The sequence below is a fragment of the Triplophysa rosa genome, linkage group LG6 (genome assembly GCF_024868665.1).
Source record: "Triplophysa rosa linkage group LG6, Trosa_1v2, whole genome shotgun sequence".
In the NCBI taxonomy this organism is placed as follows: Eukaryota; Metazoa; Chordata; class Actinopteri; order Cypriniformes; family Nemacheilidae; genus Triplophysa; species Triplophysa rosa.
This window is the reverse complement of record NC_079895.1, coordinates 22129253-22148935: the sequence shown is the minus strand read 5'-3', so window position 1 is coordinate 22148935 and position 19683 is coordinate 22129253. Positions and strand designations below refer to the sequence as shown.

At 37.5% G+C, this 19683-nt stretch overlaps 1 protein-coding gene across 2 annotated transcripts in view; it reads left to right on the top strand.

Moving 5' to 3' along the window:
• Window positions 1–18177, top strand: part of tmem198a (transmembrane protein 198a) — a 41923-nt gene extending 23746 nt beyond the window's left edge. Inside the window, exons 2-5 of one of the 2 annotated variants that reach the window (XM_057336240.1) lie at window positions 2762–2952; window positions 11483–12058; window positions 15359–15603; window positions 16407–18177. In XM_057336240.1, the coding sequence (XP_057192223.1) occupies window positions 2784–2952; window positions 11483–12058; window positions 15359–15603; window positions 16407–16559 (1143 nt within the window). In that variant the 5' untranslated portion in view covers window positions 2762–2783 and the 3' untranslated portion in view covers window positions 16560–18177. Of the gene's footprint in view, window positions 1–2684; window positions 2953–11482; window positions 12059–15358; window positions 15604–16406 lie in introns of both variants that reach the window. The other variant, XM_057336239.1, reaches the window with a different exon arrangement.
• Window positions 18178–19683: the final 1506 nt, after the last annotated feature.

The following is a 19683-nucleotide window of genomic DNA, read 5'->3' as shown; positions in this document are numbered from 1 at the left end:
ACAGGAACACGGGCGACAACACAGGAACACGGGCGACAACACAGGAACACGGGCGACAACACAGGAACACGGGCGACAACACAGGAACACGGGCGACAACACAGGAACACGGGCGACAACATGAGCATGAACACATACACATACGTAATACACGAGCACAGGACAAAGAAACAAGAGGGTATATATAGGGAACAGAAACGAGGGATAAAGACATGGGGCAGGTGTGGGTAACCAAACACTCAGGGAAAGATCACAAGGAAACGAGAGGAGCGGGGCCAATGAGGAGACACTGGAGAGAACGCATATTATTGTCAAAAGGACAATAATATGTTTCTCTCCACACATAACCAAAGACTTTGCCATGGCTCTGCTACAGGACCAAGAAAAACATGACTAAGGAAGCAGAGCCATGACATCTTCTCCTCTGTCATGTTCACAGCTCTAGGTAGAGATGAATGCCCTTGGGGCAGCGGATGTGTTTTCACCCCCGAGTGTAAACGCGGAAGTGGCCGTGCATTGAGTGTATTGATGGTTACAGTTTATGCCCGCCATAAATACGTTAAAATATAGTTTTGTAGTCTTGTCTGCAAACTACCATTTTTGTGTAATTTTGTAAATTAATGCAGAATATCTGGTTCTGCAGGACTACAGTGAATATGCTGTATATATATAGCTTCTTTATCAGATTTCAGTTGCTTTTGGTGTGTTTTGTACCAACATATATTATAATAATAGCATACATTTCTTCATCCAGTGAGATATTTGAATCACAGAGGTTGCTGTCAAAGAAAAGAACTGGAAAAAATCTTCTCATTAAACATGCCGTTATTCCCCCTTTAACCATACTGTAAAACATGGTTTGGTGGAGGGTTTTTTTGTAAATTCAATTTTTCCTGAAGCAAGGAAAATCTCACTGACAGACAGATGAAGTCTTTTGTGGGCAGAGGTTTTGTAACCTGTAGGGGGAGATCCGTTGAAAATCTAATTTAGTTTTTTGAAACATGTTATGTTCTGTCTTCCAGGCTCATGCATTAAAATACTTGTCTCAGTTTCTTTGAAGCTCACACTAGCAAATATTGACTTTTCAATAAGGCAAATGTGCACAGTGTGATACGTTTAAAAGCAATTAGATCTCTGCAATCAGTGCAAACATTCCACTGTGAGATACAGTATCACCAGTCTCAGCTTTGGATTACAAGTGCTTACTAAAGTTTTGCTATAAGATTTTACCCCAAAATTAAAAATCTCTCATTTACTTAGACTCATGCCATCCCCAATGTATATGTAAGTTTTTTTATACATATACAAATATAGATACTTTAGGTCATGGGTCCCAACAGGATGAACCTCTGAAATACAGCTAAATCCGTAGGTGAAATGTAAATTTGCAATAAAAATCTGAAGACGATAGGTGCATGTGAAAAAAGACTTCATATTTTGATCTTATTTACAGTACAAAAATGTTAAAAAAAACAAGTAAATCCAAGTGCTAAATTAAATTATGGCATCACATCGATAACTTTCAATATCATTGGCTTTTGCATCTTGTGAAGAAATGTATGACAAGTAGTCACAAAACATTCCGAGAACCACTAAGATTTAAAAATTATTGATGTTGATATTGTTGATATTGATTTTAGATGGTATTAAGTTCAGTAAAATATGAGACAAATTACATTTTTGGAACTATTTCTTTAAAGGTCCAGTTTATGAAATTTAGCGGCATCTAGCAGTGAGGTTGTGAATTGCAACCAACGGCTCACTCCACCGCTCAACCCTCCATTTCGAAGCACTACGGTGGCTTACACAGGACTAAGATGTCGTCACGTTTTCACTTATTTGCCGAAGGAGATAACATATTTATGAAACATGCTTTATAGAGCAGTTTGTCCATTTAGGGCTACTGTAGAAACAACATTGTGAAATCCATGCAAGGGGACCCCGCGGTGTATGTAGATAGAATAGCTCATTGTAAGGTAATTAAAACATAACGCTTCATTATGTAAGGTCTTTATACACCTCTGAAGACATGAACATGACAGTTATGTATATTATATTGCATTTCACTAGTTTGCCTGCCCGTTCAGGCTTGCTAGATACTTGGCTTGCTGTCCTCGTATGGGGCTTGAACCCTAGGCTTGGCTCGAGCTCCGAGCTTAACCCCCCCGTAATAGAACTGCACAGAGGAAGAATAAGAGCAAGGTAGGAGGAGATGGAGAGGAGGAGGGATGCCGAAAGCACTAGCTCTAGTGCGGCACGGAGACTGCCGCTTATATACAGTACACTCTTAATGATGATTGACAGGACTGAATGTTTAGGCTCCTTCTGAACATACGTTTAGAACTTCATTTCTGTCAATAGATCCTCCAAAATATTACATACTGGACCTTTAAGACCTTGTTCGTGTTTTTGTGTTGGCAGAATTTTATCATGTAGTGACATTTTAGTATATTAATGACACATATTTTAAGTTTTTTTAAATGTCAGTTTAGTGTGTATTTGGTAAAGTAGTCATTTGACAGCAGACAGCGGGGATATTGGCATTAAGCCGTCTGATGTTATCACAGAAAGAATGTTTAAATTTGATCAGACTTTAGCATGTTTATTTTGACAAGCAGAGTCAAACTATCTCTGACATTAATGAATGAATACCTCCTCACTTTTTCTCTTGTCTGTTTAAACAGGTCAGTCGTTTTGGGTGGGAACGTTCTCCGCACGCTCTGTTATGACCCCGCTCATCCTCTGTCTTCATCTCCCGTAGAAACACATAATACACTGTCAACATGACATCTACTGCCCAGATTCTGGCCTTTAAGCTCTCCCGACCCTCTCAGGATGGGAGTCCAGACCGTCTGTTCAGCTGTGATGAGGAGATTGAACGGCGTTACGAGGTGGTCCCGTCTGTCGTCTGCTCCATGTGCTGCCTCTTTGGCATCATCTACTGCTTCTTCGGTATGTAGCAAAGCATGGATTGTAGACTGATCATGTTTAGAATACTGATAGTTGGTCACTCAGTTTGGAGGAACTTAAACGGATACTTCACCCAAAAATTCTGTCATCATTTACTCACCTTCGAGATGTTCCAAATGTGTATACATTTCTTAGTTCTGATGAACACACAGAGAGATATATGGATACTTATAAATGCTTATAACCAAACAGATCTCAACACCCACTGACTACCATAGTAGGAAAAAACAATGGTAGTCAAAAGTGCCCCAGAACTCCTACATTCTTCAAAATGTCTTTTTTTGTGTTCAACAGAACAAAAAAAAAGATAAAGTAATTTTTCCTACTATGGGAGTCAACTGGTGTTGAGATCTGTTTGGTTATAAGCATTATTCCAAATATCTTTCTCTGTGTTAATCAGAACAGAGAAATGTATACACATTTAGAACAACTCGAAGTTGAGTAAATCATGACAGAATTTTCATTTTTGGGTTAAGTATCACTTTAAGCATAGCATTCTTTCAACAAGTTCTGTAATGATCTTAAAACGGGGACATCATGCACCTATTTGCTTCTCGATAGGACACCAGTGGCAGTTCTGATTCACTTGGTGCCTTAGCCATAATACATCACCAAAGGGAAACACACAACCTGGCCAGTTGGTAGAAGTGCAAGATAACAGAGGGATGCTAGGTAGATGGTCTATGACAAAAATCTATGTATATTTACATTGTGTAATAATTACCCTTCTCTTTAAATGCAATGGTATGTCATTGCCTCATTATCACAACGTTGTATCAGTTGGTTGTGTTTATAGCCAAATGTAATTCTGATAATAACCGTCTAAATGTGACAAGCAGACAAGGGTGACAAATCTCTGTCCCTCTCTATTAGATAAGCTTTATCAGTCTCACTTGACTGTGAAATTTGCTTTCACTGCCTATTGCTTGCTAGGAGAGAGAGTAGGTGAGGGTGAGAGAGAGAATCTCAACTGTGACAAACAGCGTCCCATATCCCATTTCTTCACTTTGTTCAAGCTCTGATTTGTATGGAAGCCCGTTTCCACCAGGGTTGGGATTTTTTTTAGATTTTATAAGTCATTATTATGACTTAGTATCTCAAAATAATGAGAAACTAAGTCGAAATTTCAATTTAGTAACTCATAATAATGAGAAACTTTCTCATAATAATGACTTAAGTATCTCAGAATAATGAGAAACTAAGTCTAAATTTCGACTTAGTAACTCATAATAATGAGAAACTATCTCATACTGACTTTCTTGTAATATTGGCTTAATCTGCACATGCACATGTCTGCTATGCTGCTATGTGCTTTTGATCGTATGTCCTTATGTTTTATGTGCAGTCTGCTTGATCAGCATTGTGGTGATTCATGGATTTTAGACACATAGAGCAATATTTCAGACAGGGCCTTGCAAATCGTAAAATTCTTACTCTACTGGAGAATGTTCATGATGTTAAAATTAGTCATGGAACTCTTGAGCGACTTTTGAGCAATTCTCACTAACTATTAACTACAACTTTTGTAACCGGTTATACTTTATATTAAGGTACACAAATTCATAATTAACTACTTGCTTATTAACATGCATATTGGTTGTATATTAGTAGCCTATGTGTAAAGTACATATTAATGCTTTATTCTGCATTGCCTTACTCTACATCCCTTAATCCTACCCAATACCTAAACATACCTAAACTACCTCATAAGCAGTAATTAGGAGTTTATTGAGGCAAAAGTTGTAGTTAATAGTTAGTGAGAATTGCTCCCTACACTGTAAAAAATTGTTCCGTAAAATAACGGTAAAATGCTGGAAGCAGAGACGCCAGTAAATTACCGTTTTTTTACGGTACTCATGCTGTTAAATTATTTTACGGTAAATTACTGTAAAAACGAATTACAGTGCATTGCTGTTTTTCCCGTATTTAACGGTAAAATGCTGGCAGCAGAGACACCAGTAAATTACCGTTTTTTTACGGTACTCATGCTGTTAAATTATTTTACGGTAAATTACTGTAAAAACGAAATACAGTGCATTGCTGTTTTTCCCGTATTTAACGGTAAAATGCTGGCAGCAGAGACGCCAGTAAATTACCGTTTTTTTACGGTACTCATGCTGTTAAATTATTTTACGGTATATTGCTGTAAGAATTAACGACAGTACATAGCTGTTTTTTAACTTCATCTTTATTGCACAATATTGTCCTTTGGGCTACACATGTCTTTTTAACATAAAATATCTATAATAAAAAAATATTAATACAATTATAAGCAAATGTTTTAGAAAGGACATAAACAACTTTTTTTATTTAAGAGCAGCAACACAAAAAAAGAATGACTCAAGTACCAAGCAACCAAGTCAAGTTTTTCAGTAGCAAAACAAATAATTGAAACTTACAAATAACAACAATGGCAATAAAACAGGTTAAATAACAGAGGCTACCCCCTTTAAACTTGACATATTTAAAACATGAGAGTACATTTATTAAGAGTCTTATGAGATACTGAAGGTGCTGGCATTCAAAAATGTAATTAGGAACTATCCATCAACCATCTGTTGCAGATGACCATAACGTTGGTTGCTTGTTTTTCTCCCTGATGTATTCCATGGAACACTGTAAAACAGCAGAAAACAAAAAAATTATCAAATTAAATTTAATCAACATTTAGATAAGCGTTGACACTAAACACTAAATATGCAGCGATATAAGGCTCAAATATGTCGGAAATGAGACGAGAATAAATGGCTAATTTTCCATGTGACCAATATCAGTATTATACGGAGCCCTTTTAGGGACATGGTGGTGGAAAAAAATGAGAGGGAAGAGAAAAATATTTTTTAAAGCTTTTGCGTTATCTCGCAAAACTTTTGCGTTCACGCGAGAAACATTGCGTTCTCTCGCAAAGATATTTGCGTTCCCTCGCAAACATATTTGCGTTATCTCGCAAACACTTCATGTTTAATGTCCCGCTGGCAGAATTTAAGACTAGCTCCGTAGGCTACATAAACATTGGTCTATAGTCGCAGATTCCCGGACCAATAACTCGTGAGCTAAACGTTCTTATAACACAAATTACACCTCATTCTATGTAACGTAAACAATGAACTTTAACTTAATTTTCCACAAATCGAGCCTTTTATTGATCTCAGGCGGGAGCTGGCTGAGACAATACCGAAGGGATCGTCTGCAAAGTGCAAAACACGAATATCATTAGGCTACTAATAATAGTCATTAACTTCAGTGTTACATACTGTAGTATAACTAAAACCAGTTTAAATTCAGCAGGAGAGCATTAATGTGTAAACTGAATTTGGTGAGACTTCAGTGTGTAACATTTAAGTTATTAATTACTATTTTTGTAGTAACGCTTTTCGGATTTACAGTCACTTTGCAGACGGTTCCTTTGGACTTGTCCATGTCGCCTGCTCAGATGATATCAATTTATATTCTCGTTTTGAGGAAGACTGGGATGTAGATCCTAATCTAAGGAATTGTGTGTTATTTGTGTTATAACAACGTTTAGCTCACGAGTTATTGGGAATCTACTATAAACCGCTCCATTGTTAATGTACGGAGCGGGACAACAGGACGTTTGAATGTTTTGCAAGATAACGCAAATATCTTTGCGAGAGAACGCAATGTTTCTCGCGTGAACGCAAAAGTTTTGCAAGATAACGCAAAAGCATTAAAAATATGTTTCTCTTCCCTCTCATTTTTTTTCCACCACCATGTCTAATCATTACGCAAGTGATGCTAAATCAATCTGTATTTGCTAAACACTCAAACTATCAGTTTGCTTTCCTTTCAAACATAAGCCACATTTAAACGGAAAATCATCGCAATTTCAAACATTACGTTTAGTGGTGATTTGCAGCTACTGTTATTAGCATTAGCAACAGACTGTTTAAGATTATTAACGTTAGCCAGTTTGCAATAACCACAGTTTTAAAGTTCAGAGATGACAAAACAAAACGATAAAACTTGGGGTCTGTAAAATGCAAGTAAATATGAACATTTGGGTTATATCTCGGAGATGACGAGCCCTTTTTAAATCGCGTAAGTTACTTACTAACTACAGCTTGTTAGGCAGCAATTTCAAACATTACTTGATAATACTTCCTTTCTGAACCACATACTCTCGATAAAAGTAAAAAAAATGCTTTATTTACCGTGTAATTTGAACATGCAAATGCAGGTTGGCGCAGATAAAGCGCTACGGATGGTCCGTCCTCGCGTGGGTCCTCTTCGGGCAGAAAAGTCTGACATTTGTGGGAAAACTCCACCTGGCCAAAAGTACCTGACTGAAAATGATTCGGGACGCTAAAGAATTGTGAACTTACTGAACTGACGAAACAATCACGAACTTTCACAAAACTAATTCTCATGCTCCAGAAAAATACTGCATTGTACTGTTATTTACCCTCTGATATTTTCCTATGCTAAAAGGATATGCAAAAATATTCAGTTGACATTAACTGTTCTTTAATTTAGAAACAAATGTAAAAAATAGGATTTGTGGTAACTTTCACGATTTTGTATGTTTTTTTTTCAAGTCCACAACACTGTAAACCCCAACTGAATCAACATAAAATTGCATGTTTTAACCATATGAATAATAATTTAAACCTAAACAGTGTGATAGAAGTCAAAGTAAAAAAAATTGCTAACAAAATAAATATTTATTGTAGGACTGAGTAATACAATAAGTAAATATAAAAAACATTTTTTTTGCAGTATTTCAGTCTGTGTACCACATGTGTAGCCTATATATAGTCCCTATATGTCTGATTGTGCCTGTTGGGTTTCTGCGTATACTTGATGGCTGATTTGATCGTATTTATGCTTGTGCTTGGTAATCAAGGGATCAATGTTTGTGAAATGCCAATTGTGTGTAATGAGCTGGAGTGCAAAAAAGTCTGACATTTTATCATTTTTAAGACCGCATGTCCACTGGGATGGACCTTAAATAAATAAAATCCTGTGTTGTACAACTCTAAAATATCTTTAGATTTTTTTTAAAAACATAACATAATCAAATAAAATATAACAGGGGCAAGACAATGAGGTTACCATTAACTTGGTAAACAATCTGTGAGGTATTATTAAAATGATAGAAACATGAAGTTTTATTGGTCTAAACCAAAAAAGACATAATGTCCATTCTTATTGAAGTAGGGTCTGAAGGGGTTAACACAGCCCACAATGCATTGCATACAGTACAACAGTAGATTACTGTTGACAGATGGCTGTTGACAGTATATTACTGTTTTAACAAAAAACGGTATGTTACTGTCAGAATTTGGCTGTTTTTTAACAGCCAAGCCCAGGATGCATTGTTTTCTACAGTATATTACTGTTTTAACAAAAAACAGTACGTTACTGTCAGAATTTGGCTGTTTTTTAACAGCAATTTTTTACAGTGTATTCTAAAGTGTGATGTAACTTTTATTGTGCTACAACATTATTAGGATGGCATGCAGGTGCTTTTAATTTTTCACTAAAGCCTAATACTTGTTTAAGTAGAATTTTACAAGGACTTTCTATAAATGTTTTTTAATTGTCAGGTCTTTTTTAAAACATTCCAATAAACTTGGTTAATATGGTAACTCTTTTTCACCATGCTAAACTGCACCCCATTGTCAATGGGGTGATCAACGGCATCACCATCTAGCAACCGTAAAATAATTTGTACAGTCTCTGTGATTATGATTGTGATTATTCCATTGAGCTAGCATTTCTGGTACATCCACCTGTAACCGTGTGACTGCCCTGCCCTGTCCTGACTGCCAATTACTGTCTGTAATTGTTCTTGTATAAAAGCTGCCACCTCAGCTTCAGCAGTCTTGTTCTTCCTCCTCCAAAGCTGATGTTTGCTCAAAAGTCGCTCAAGAGTTCCATGGCTAATTTTAACACCATGTACATTCTTCAGTAGAGTAAGAATTTCACAATTTGCAAGGCCCTGTCTGAAATATTGCTCTATGTGTCTAAAATCCATGAATCACCACAATGCTGATCAAGCAGACTGCACATAAAACAAGGACATACGATCAAAAGCACATAGCAGCATAGCAGACATGTGCATGTGCAGATTAAGTCAATATTACGAGAAAGTCAGTATGAGAAAGTTTCTCAAAATAATGATTTAGTAAGTTAGTAAGAGATAGTTTCTCATTATTATGAGTTACTAGGTCGAAATTTCGACTTAGTTTCTCATTATTATGAGATACTAAATCATTATTATGAGTTAGTTTCTCATTATTATGAGATACTAAGTCGAAATTTCGACTTCGTTTCTCATTATTATGAGATACTAAGTCATTATTATGAGTTACTAAGTCATTATTATGAGTTACTAAGTCGAAATTTCGACTTAGTTTCTCATTATTTTGAGATACTAAGTCATTATTATGAGAAAGTTTCTCATTATTATGAGTTACTAAGTCGAAATTTCGACTTAGTTTCTCATTACTATGAGATACTACGTCATTATTATGAGATACTAAGTCATTATTATGAGATACTAAGTCATTATTATGAGATACTAAGTCATTATTATGAGATACGAAGTCATTATTATGAGATACAAAGTCATTATTATGAGATACTAAGTCATTATTATGAGATACTAAGTCATTATTATGAGTTACTAAGTCGAAATTTCGACTTAGTTTCTCATTATTTTTAGATACTAAGTCATTATAAAATCTAAAAAAAATTCCCAACCCTGGCGGAAACGGGCTTCCATAGATTTGTGTTAAATCATTAAAAAAAGATTTTGACAATTCATCAGTTAAAATAACTCTTGTGCGCTGCATTCACACCAAACGTGAATTAAGCGATTTGCACGAGCAAATTACATACAAAGTCGACGCAAACTCGCACTGGACAATGCGAATCGGGGGCGCGATTGCCATGCGTTTGCACAAGTTGAAAAATTTGAAAAGCTCGTAGACACCTACTGTTTGACATGTCCAGACATGCGAAAACAATACCTGTCGCACAATGTTTTTCGCATCACTTATGCGAAAATAACAAACTATTCCTGCGAGTTAGGGTTGGGCGGTGAGTCTACAGTGAAACATCTCGATGGACGATGACATCGCCCCCCTGTGTTATAAAGTGAGGCGCGTCTTTATACAATGGGAGCTGCGCAGACACGCGTCGTCTTTATACAACGCGGGCTGCGCAAACTGTGCATCCTCTTTATACAGCGTGAGCTTCACAGTTATAAATTAAGCCAGTCTGTACAGCGCGAGTTTACGGTATATGCCCCTTAGCCTTGTTCATATTTGTTTATAAGTGATTTGCAGCACAGAGCAGTGAGAGTCACTTGACGAAAGTGAAACATTTGTTGGAATCACGATGCCGGTGTTCTGCCAGTTTATGCTACCCTATCAAATTTTGCTACCTCCATACAAAACAGGACTAACCCCTCCCCCAACCCAATTTACACCTAAATTACCCCTACCCCAACCCAATCACAACAGGAGGGTAGGAAAAATCGACAGAACACCGGCTCACCATCGTGATGTCTGTCAGCCATCGGCGGCCCAACCCTACTGCGAGTAATAAAGAGTGAGGAACGCGATGCATCACGTTTGGTGTGAACACAGCATTACATTGTAATTTTGTTAAAGGGAAACTCTGACGAAAAATGAAAATTATGACATGAATTACTCACCCTCAAGTCGTTCTACAACCCTAGCACATCTGTTTATTTTCAAAATGCAAATTAAGATAGTTTTGATGAGGTTCGGGAGCTTTCTGACTTCCGCCCATAGACAGCAACGTAACTGACATTTACCTTTAAACTCAGGCATTCAACCCTGTTACTCAAATTATAGTAGGAAAAAATTCTAATATAATCTTAATCTTTACTTTTATGATACAAACTTATTAGAAACTACAAACCAGCATTTGGTTTTAAATTAGCTGGCCTACTGAATGAGGGTTCTGAGTAGTTTCCCCAATAGCACACATATATATTATTATGTTATATTAATATAATACAGTATACAGTATTATTGGAGATGTCTTTTAGATGTATGCATTTAAATCTGCAAGATGTGTTTCTTTTAGGTTTTTGCTCATCTGCGATACGTCTCTGAGACGTTTCCTGTCAGATGTCATATTTAAAGGATGTCTGTAAGAAGTTTATGATTTAAAATGTAACTGCTTTTTCTAAGAAGTTTATCAGATGTTTTTTACACAGCACATTTTAACTGAGCAAAATGAAAATGTACGTTGGTCAGACCTTCTAAAATGACACTTTTTATTGTATGGTTTTGCAAATCATAAAAAAATTTTGTAACCTTTTGATGGGAAACACCAGCAACAGAACTGCACAGAGCATCAACACCTCTTACCCCACTCATATTTCTCCAAACACGCTTTTTATCCCTGGGGCTCTAAGTGGAGTTGTTTTAGAAATGATCGACTGCATTTTCAACCACTTTTTTCACCTCTTCTCCTGTCTGAACATTTTTACCTCCTATTTCTACTTTCGTAGGGTACCGGTGCTTCAAGGCTGTAATGTTCCTCACGGGTCTAATGTTTGGCTCCATCATCATCTTCATGCTCTGCTATAAGGAGAGAGTCATGGATACTCAGCTCAGCGTGGAGGCCAGCGTGGGCATAGGCCTCGGTATCGGCACCCTGTGTGGCTTGGTGACTATGCTGGTTCGCAGTGTGGGGCTCTTCATGGTTGGACTTCTCTTGGGCTTACTTGTGGCCCTGGCCTCTCTGGTGGTTCTGGAGGAGTTTTACCACACGAGAACAGTATGGCTTCCCTTGGGTGTGCTGCTGGGTTCGGGCATGCTATTTGCCGTGCTGACTTTACAGTGGCAGCGCTGTTTCACCACCCTCTCCACCGCCGTCTTCGGATCTGCTGTAGTAACTGTAACTGTGGATTATTTTGTCGAGCTGTTCGCTTTGACGCGGTACGTCTTCGAGAGGGTGAAGGTGGACCCGCCTCGCCCTGTGTGTTGGTACACGTGGGTGGTTATGGGAGTTTGGCCCGTGCTGGCACTGCTGGGTGTTCTGATTCAGTGGAAGGTCACAGCTGAAGGATATTCACACACAGAAGGTAAGATGGCAACTGTATGGCAAATTAATGGTGTGAGGGATAAAAACAGGTTTTGGAAATAAGCAAAAGGCAACAGGAACATCACCTTATTTAATGAAATCAGAAGGGGTGTAATGATACACTAGCAGCAATACAACACAATACAGGATGCTGGATTTACAATAAATGGCATTACAATATATTGAATAAAATTGTAAAGATGAAACTTAGATAAATTAGAAAATAAATTTCCAAAACATGGATTTTCAATAACATTTGTTGTTGTACCTACAAGTTAAAATATTGACAACATTCAAGGATTAATTTAATATTCTGTGTGTAAATAGTAAAAATGAATAGGGCTGTCACTTAAGAAAAATACATTTTAATAAAATTAAGAAATAAAGATTAAATTCCCAGAAACCGTAAATGAAATTTAAAAAAACAAAAATGTTAAAACATATATTGCTGCAAGTCACATGTCAGCAGCTAAACATATAGAATTAAACAGAGATTGTGCCGTAAAAAATGGTCCTAACTCTACAATGCATATCTTTTTTTGCAATATTTTGATACATCCCTAGATGACATCTTCGTAAAGCAGTAGTTCACCCAAAAAATGAAAATTGTGTCAACATTTATGCCAAACCGATATAAAATTATGATAAATGTGTCTATATACCACTTCACAAGATGTAGCCTGATTGGTTCAGAGGCACTTCCGGTTTCATTTTTTTAAAACTTACATATACAAATCTTAAAGATATTTGTTTAACATTTTGATTCGGTTATAAATGTTTTGTTTATTTTGTTCAAATGTTTGTGTAGTGTTAAAAAAATAAAACGGGAAGTTCTTCTGGACCAGCGTTGGAGCAATGTTGCTTATGTTTTCTGAAGTGGTCTACACTGTCTGGAAATTAAAGCATTCTTATTTATTAGTCTTCTGCTAAAGAGAAAACATCTCGAGGATGTTGGACCTTCATGAGTGAGAAAATGAAGTCAGCATTCTATTTTTGAGATAACTGTCCCTTTAAGAGGATGGCATTCCCTGTCTTTATTAAATTTGGAGCAATGCACATTGTGAAAAGCGCTATGTAAATAAAATCGAATTGAATCATTTTGAAACTTACCAGTAGTATATCCGATGTGTTTTTGGATGATAAGCAGGGGTTATGGCATCGTTCTATTTATGGGTGTCCTAGTTTATTACATGGTGTAGTGGTTATTCTATGCGGACCAAATAATCTCATCTGTGTCCTGTAAACTGCCTCACTCTGTCTAAAGGCCTGACCTGAAACCTGTGAAGGTTTTTTTATTGCTTCACCATCACCATAGAAAGTAGGGATGCACCGATACCAATCTCATGTACGTACACGTAATGACACACCGATAACTCATGTGACATACATAGAGCCCTATGATTTGACGGAATCAAGGCACAAAAACAGAATTTGCTGAATGGCACGGGATCCTAACAAGAAATTAGCGCTGAACAGCTAACGTTAAACGTAACAGCTAACGAAATATTCAGATACTGTTTAAATATGTATTCTGCATGTTTTGCGTGTCTGTGTGTGAAAGAGTGGCGCGGTTGAGTGTACTGAACGCGTGATGCTTGTGGAGCTTTCAGCACCAGCGTTTCACTATACACGAACACATAAACAAACACCATTTGACGGCGATCTGTCAAAATAAAAGTCCGGTTAACTTAAACAAACGCCCTTTGCGGCGTCCCGTCAAAATAAAAGTCCGGTGAACTTGAACAATTTATAATACACTCACATTTTACCACACCACCCCCCTTGAATTTTTGTATAATTCGACCACAGAGTATATTGTTTACTTTAGTAAACTGAAGTAAATATGCTAGTAAAATTGTGCTACTTATCATTAAAAAATAGAACTTAATTATAAAATAGTACTTAAATTTAAGTAGACCTTAAAACTAGGGATGTAACGATTCACTCAGCTCACGATGCGATGCGATTCACGATTCTGATCTCACGATGCGATTTATTCACGATTTACTCACGATTTATTTTTTAAAAATGAGTTGAAACAAATTAGAAATGAACAACTTCCCTTGCATTATTTCTTAAATGCTTCACGTTTCTTTGCATAATAAAATAATGTTTTATTTCAAATAACAAAAGTAAACTGCGATTTTATAACAAATTAATAATAGAAAAAGTCTCTTTAATATAAACAAACTAATACTGTCTGTGCTTTTCTTGGATTTTTTTGCATTTAAGAAATATCAGCATCCACGTTTAGGTTTGCAGTGAAAATACCGGCCCCTGCTGTTCAAAGAATGTATTGCGATTCAGTTCAAGCCTCAACCGAATTGAATCGTCACTCATTATAACCGATTTTCAACCGGCTCACGGTGAATCGTTACATCCCTACTTAAAACAAAAGAAACCAGTATCTTACTGGTACATTTTCTTTTTTTATTAACATAATTGTACATTATACAGGCATCGGTATAGGCATAGGTATCGGCGAGTACCAAAAAAAATATTGGTACTCATACTCTGTCTTTAAAAAATGGTATCGGTGCATCCCTAATAGAAAGCGACCAGTGACGACAAGTCCAGAAGGGCAAGAAAGTATTCTTGAAATGTTCATGTTTTTAATGACAATCTAGGGTGACCTATATGTAAGACCATGCTGAATTGTGGGTAGTTAATCATAGAATGATCTGTAAGGATAGTTTCACCAGACGTCCTTGAGCTGTCTCTTTAAACGTATACATCCACTATACTTTTCCTTTTCAAGTTCAAGGCTAAAAACAGCACAGATAACATTCAGAGTTAAACTGTGCATTGGGAAAACAGGCTGTGCTGGGGTGGTTGCCATGGCTACAAGCTTGGCGGACTGGGGGAAGGGCTGTGTTTAGGAAGAGACAGAAGAATAGAGGCAAAAGGGGGGAGGGTTTGTTACGGGGAAAGAGAGATCATTACACGAATTCCCTGACAGATGGGCTACGAAGCTGTTGAGGCCCAACAGAATGACTGAATAGGCAGAAATAATCTGTCTGTTTTTAATAATGACAGAGAACAGATCGCCGATTTAGCCGTGTGGCAGAGCAGAATGTGTCACAACACTCAATGGTTTGTTTAGCAGCTTGGCTTCGGACCATTATGTGACGGATCCAGTCAATGCACACTTCCTAGTGCATTTGCCTGAAAATGGGTTGTGTTAGACCGTGTGAACGTGTGCAGTGGACATGTTTCCCATTTTAACAGTGTTCCTGTTTATGGCTGTGGGGAAATGTGCTGTCTCGGCCCTTTTAATTCCTTCCTTCTCTCTCTCATAAAGTCTTCATCAGTCACCAGCAGAGGCGAGTGCAGCTAATGCGAATCCGTCAGAAGGAAGAGAGGACCGAGTTTAGGAAAAAGAAGAAAAAGCCACAGAAACAACCACCGCCGCAGCAGAAGTACCACCACCCCCTGCAGTCCAACCCTCATCCCCCCAACCCCCCACCCAAAGTCCAACGGCCAGAACCCACACACCGCCGGAAACCAAACACCATTCGCCGCTTCGATGGAGATGTACTTTCTCCGGTAAGTTTAGTGAAAGGTCTTTTAGGGAAGTTGGTGAACTCCACCGCCATGTTTGCAACACCCCTTGGCAGCTATTTCAGTCATAACAAGACCAAAGTCCCATCTACTTGAATGGAGAAGAGTTATATCTCTACAATCACTGACTAAAATGACAATTAAATGGCATATTTCCAATAGGCTATGCTTAAACTTCTCTTTCAATAACTTTTAGTTTCAAAGCTTAATTTTTGCCAAAAACACGTTTTTCGAGGTATTTTGGGCTACATGGGCCATATTGAATGTTTCGTCCCCCCCATTCATAGTAATAGCAGTGCCGTGTCTTGTATGGTAACATCTGTCCCTCTGCCCGTCCCTCTGCATCTGTTTCCACCAGTGATGTGAACATCACTTTATTCAGGAGTTTATCTATCCAACCATATACTCATCTGCTAGTTTATGCTAGCTTGTGGACCAGATCTCTAAAACTAGATTTTTTTTCTAATTTACCCAAAATTGTATTAAGTCAATTCCTTGCCATTCAGTTCAATTCATACACTACTGGCCAAAAGTTTAGTCGCTCGATTGAAATGCTTCTCAGGGTCATAAAAATCTTTTAGTCTGAAGTAGCATTTTTGTAGACAAAAATTTTCAATTAACACATTAGAAATGTTTTAATATTTTGTATATTTTTATTAAGTAATACTAATAAGGAATGATTAAATGACCCATAACTTTTAAACGCTGTATGCCCTTTATTGAGTCTTCTTCACTTGCATGTTCAAGGATTAAAAAATGACTAAAAACTGAATCTGTTTCTCTTCTAGAGTTACATCCAGAACTTCCGTGACAGACGTGTGGACAGGAGAGGATACTCTCATGACAGGTTGATTGGCGGCTCGCACGTTGTAGATCTGGACTACGACTATGGCTCCCAAGTGCCCCTGACAGCCCACACAGGCCCTGTTGTAAGAGGTTGACCACGTTCTCTCCAACTGAACAGCTGCACCAACCAGTCTGAGAAGCAACAAGTTTCGACCGGATAGAATCCAGAGCATGCAGTTACTTTAGCCATCGGGATTGCAGAAGCGACTTCCATCTCGGAATCAATTTGCTGTGATCCCATGCTTTTATTTGTTAAGTGTATGTATAATGCTACAGAGGTTGAAACAAATGGATCGTTTACCTACAACACTGCCTAGTAGGACTCCTGCACTTAGCTTCATTTTATATTGCTGATGATGGGTGTGTGTGTCTGCTCCTCTGAGGCACTTCTGCCCATAATCGAAAAAGAATGGTCTGATTATTACAGAAGCCATTTTCAAGAGAACGCAAAATGTTTAATCTGAGCATGGGACCAAATATGGCGTTTACTTTTACGCGAATAAGCTGCCATAAAGCATGCACGGGTTGTCTGCCAGACAAACTGTTCATTTATCTAAATTCAGACTGTAGTCCTCCTATTCATTTATGACGGGTTTCGGGTGAAATTCATGTTTACAGCACAGGCAGGGAAGAATGTACTGTTTTATAATTGTTTGAACAGCTTTATCTGCTCTGTGTCATACACCAATTCTGTCAGACCATATACGGTGAAAACAATCTCTGTTCAGTCTGAGCCGATCGCTGAAACCACTATTGCACAAATAACGAAACGTCTTTGTGTTATCTTCATCGGCCAATGCATGTGGAGATAAAGTGCCAGTTTTTTGTGATGTAGAGATGCATTGCTTTCATCCTTTAAATCCATTTTTAGTTATATCTGTTTAAGGCTTTATTACAAGTGACTGTTTGGGTGGCTCCCCGTTAAATCTGGGGAGCCCGTAGTGAACACTAAAGGGTTTGTATGGATGATTTAAAAGTGTCCTTGTGTACTGTGTGACAGTTTTAAAAGTGACTTTGGGATTAAAGGAAGACGTCTCAGGAGGGTGGAGAGGATTTACGATGGACTTCCCACAGTAAAGGATGTTGTGTATTTTTGTGTGTGGTTGGAATGAAACGTAGGGAGAGGGGGAGTGAAATGGAGTGTTTGTACTGTATGTGTATGCAGTCCTGAGCAGTGAGTTTTTTTCTTTACTTGAGTCTTTATTTCTGATTTTCCTTTATTTTTAGGTGCAGGGTGATGTTATGCCCAGTTTCTCCTCTGTGTTTATCAGGTCTGTAAGAGTGATGATAAATCTCGTCTTATCTCTTTCTCACTCTGCTGTAGTGAAAGGGCTCAACGGCGTCAATTCCTCTGTGTTTACTGCGTCTTTTAAACTGACTGCTTGGCTCTCTTGTAAATTTTTGTACATGTCTGAATGTATATACGTTTACATGCCATTCTTTATTGCTAGTGTTTTGACTAAATATTTTTTTTCTAATCAGTGGTTACATCTGTGTGCTGAAAAATGGTCTTTGAAAAAATCTGTCATTGATAGTCATTTGTAATTATAATTTATTTCTAAATTATTAGATAAGAACTTCAAGTGGAGCCCTATATGTAATTACATTGATGTTTACCATTATTATTATTATTATTCCCGAGCATGTATTTTACAGAACTGATAAACCATAAATGTTGTGCTCCTGAAGTCAAATATTGGTGTGTGTTTGTCCATATACCACGTAGTCTCGCGTAGCCAGACGTTCATACTTTCTTTGGCCAAGGCCCGCCCAAGAGGCCATGTGACTGACAGGTAAAGCAACCAATCACGTTTCGTTTTGTGCCGCGGCATGTTTAGAGGCGTGGAAATGTCCCCGCAGTTACAGACCGGTGTACATTAACAAACGTGTCAAAAGTTAACAGCATCAAAATGATTATAAGTTTATGCTCGCATACTTTTTTAGAATTAAGTGCTTAGTCGATCGTGATGAATTCTAATAGCAACTGTTGAAAACACGACAGCTTAGTTCTTAGATCAGACGGCTTCGTGTTGTTTCCAGGCGGACCGTTAAAGAACACCACACGTAAGCCTCCCGGAAATCCTGTGAAATTCAACCAGATCGTCAGATGACGACTTCTAACATGCTGAAGTGTTTCCAGAAAAGTGTGCCTTATGCATCGGACGTTTAGCCAACGGTCCGTGGGCACCATGTAACACACTGCTGTTGAGAAGAGAAAATGGTATTTTTGATGGTGGTGTAGATGCCATTATGAGCCAGTGTGAAACATTACATTTTGTGAGCTTGTTACTGGCGGGCATGCGTCTGCAATGAAGACAAAACATGCTCTAGTAGCTCTGTGATGCACAGCATAATTTACCGTTTTAAAAATAAATGTGCGTTTCCCTGCAGGGGTAGAGCTCATTTATACAATGGGAAATGAAAAATAACATTAAAATGGCTCACTGTTGTGTCATTACATTGCAAATGAATAGAAAAAGCTACAAATGTGGGTTCCGCTATGTGATTTCATTTACATAATCTCTAAAATATACAGTTTTTTAGATCCAAAATAATTATTTGTCCTCTATTTAGTTAATATCTTTTAAGCAGTCGTTTTATACAGTAAGTTGGAAGTAATTTATTTAAATACAGATTTAATGGTAACGCTTTATAATAAGGATATATAGTTTACACACAGTGGTGAACAGTAGATAGTTTCACTGCATCTTAATTTCCACATATAGGCTACTAATACACTAACAATATGTAACATAAGTGAATGCATTATGAACTATCATGAATGACCAATCAGCAATAACCAAGAGTAGTAAATACTCTGAAATATAGTTTATTATGGATTTTAAATACAAAATCCACTAAATAATGTTAATGTACAGAACCTTTCTGTGAAGTGTTACTGGTTTAAAACTTCTTGATTTTTGGAAAAGCTAGTACTTTATGCTATATTCAGTCATCACTGTATATTTAAGCTCTGATATAAGTGTATGTCCTTGGAAAAATGCTTTCTCTGGTTTCTTGATTAGAAGACAAGCTAGTTTCAGCGTATGATTACATGCTCTCACCAAAGCATGTTTTTACTCTGCTATTAATAGGCCTTAGATCTCTAAGTAACATGTTCCTTGTGTCATCATTTAGAGTAGCGGCCCCACTATTTCCCACAATATCTGAAGACACAGTCATAACTTCTAACCAACATTTTTTTTATCAGAAACATAA